The 1,308-nt window shown below is 43.4% G+C and overlaps 1 protein-coding gene across 3 annotated transcripts in view; it reads right to left on the bottom strand.

Annotated features, from left to right (window-relative positions):
* Window positions 1-601: 601 nt before the first annotated feature.
* LOC106816238 overlaps window positions 602-1,308 on the bottom strand; it is a 51,848-nt gene continuing 51,141 nt past the window's right edge. For 2 of the 3 annotated variants that reach the window (XM_014820817.1, XM_014820815.1), the window contains exon 6: window positions 602-744. In XM_014820817.1, coding sequence (XP_014676303.1) covers window positions 656-744 — 89 coding nt within the window. In that variant the 3' untranslated portion in view covers window positions 602-655. Of the gene's footprint in view, window positions 748-1,308 lie in introns of all 3 variants that reach the window. The other variant, XM_014820816.1, reaches the window with a different exon arrangement.

Below are 1,308 nucleotides of genomic sequence, written 5' to 3'. Positions count from 1 at the left end.
AAAACAACAGAACATTGCAAAAGTTACAAAGATGACCACCCGATGGCAGCACGTCTCAATCAATAATAATACATGTCACAATATCTCACACACTCCTATATCACTGTGCATTTGTGCATGCGCAATGGCGTGCGGGCTATGTGTTGCAGCGGTGTATTGGACGGTGTTGAAGTGAAGTTATTAGGTCAAATCAAACATTAAGACTTACTGAATACTGGTACTGGTAGGGCTAGTAGTACTACTGACAAGTTGTATTTATTAACCATCATTTTATTATTGAAACGGTCCAAGTGCCTGTGGTTTCACTTCTGGATTTTTCACTTCTGCATGGATGCTCGCGTAGCGTATTTATCGTCTGTAAACTCTGACGCGGTAAAAAGTCTTTCTCGGCATCTTGTCGGCATCTTATCGGTATCTTATCTATGCATCTTATTCATCTTGCAGCTTATCTATGCAACTGATCTGTGAAAGCCATCGCAGAAAAACTTTGCTCTAACTTTACGCATATCTACACACATAAGTTTCGTACGCGGCTGGTATAAATACTGTTAGAGCAAGCAGTCTCCATACATTAGTGATTGATCGCGCTGCAAGTATCTATACTGAGAGTATCATGAATCGATCACCACTGATCGTGCGTCTAATGTACTATAGTTTACCGTTCGATCATCGCATGCTCCTTCTGCTGCAGCTTCACTATCACCTCCTTGCTCTTCACCAGCTCTAGACGCAGTCCGTGCACCTGATACAAACACACATTGTAGCACACCGTAGTCTTGCTTTAGGCAGGGTAGATCCACAGGTTACCTTCTCGCTTCTCACGCGGCGACAGTGAACGTGAAACAGTCATAGAGCTTGGTCGGGCTAAGGTAAAGGTAACCCGACTAGGCTTCACGACTGTTTCACGTCGTATGAGGTGCTTCTCGCGACATAGTGAGAAGCGAGATGGTAACTTGTGGCGAGGGTAGAGGTAGAAGCACGTGGACAGATGTATACATGGGGATGTCGCATGCCGGTAAAGACATACGTATGGGTAGAATCGTACCCACAGGATTCACATTTAAATAATAATCATTAATCTTCTTTTCCACGCATCTACGTGTCATTGAGATTTAAAAAAATACGATGCATAATCGAGATAAATTAATGTGATATTAAATAATAATTGTGACAATATAGCAGAATATTAGCCGCGTTCACACGGAGCGAAGGAACTCGGGTCGAAAACGCTCCGTGTCGAAAACGACACGGATCGTCGTTGAAGAGAGCGTTCACACGACGCTATGCGAGCTGTGAGCTGAGAAAAAA

Source organism: Priapulus caudatus, unplaced genomic scaffold (genome assembly GCF_000485595.1).
Source record: "Priapulus caudatus unplaced genomic scaffold, Priapulus_caudatus-5.0.1 Scaffold1322, whole genome shotgun sequence".
NCBI classification, from domain to species: Eukaryota; Metazoa; Priapulida; class Priapulimorpha; order Priapulimorphida; family Priapulidae; genus Priapulus; species Priapulus caudatus.
Note: the sequence above shows the minus strand (reverse complement) of the source record. Positions and strands in the feature narration are given on the sequence as shown.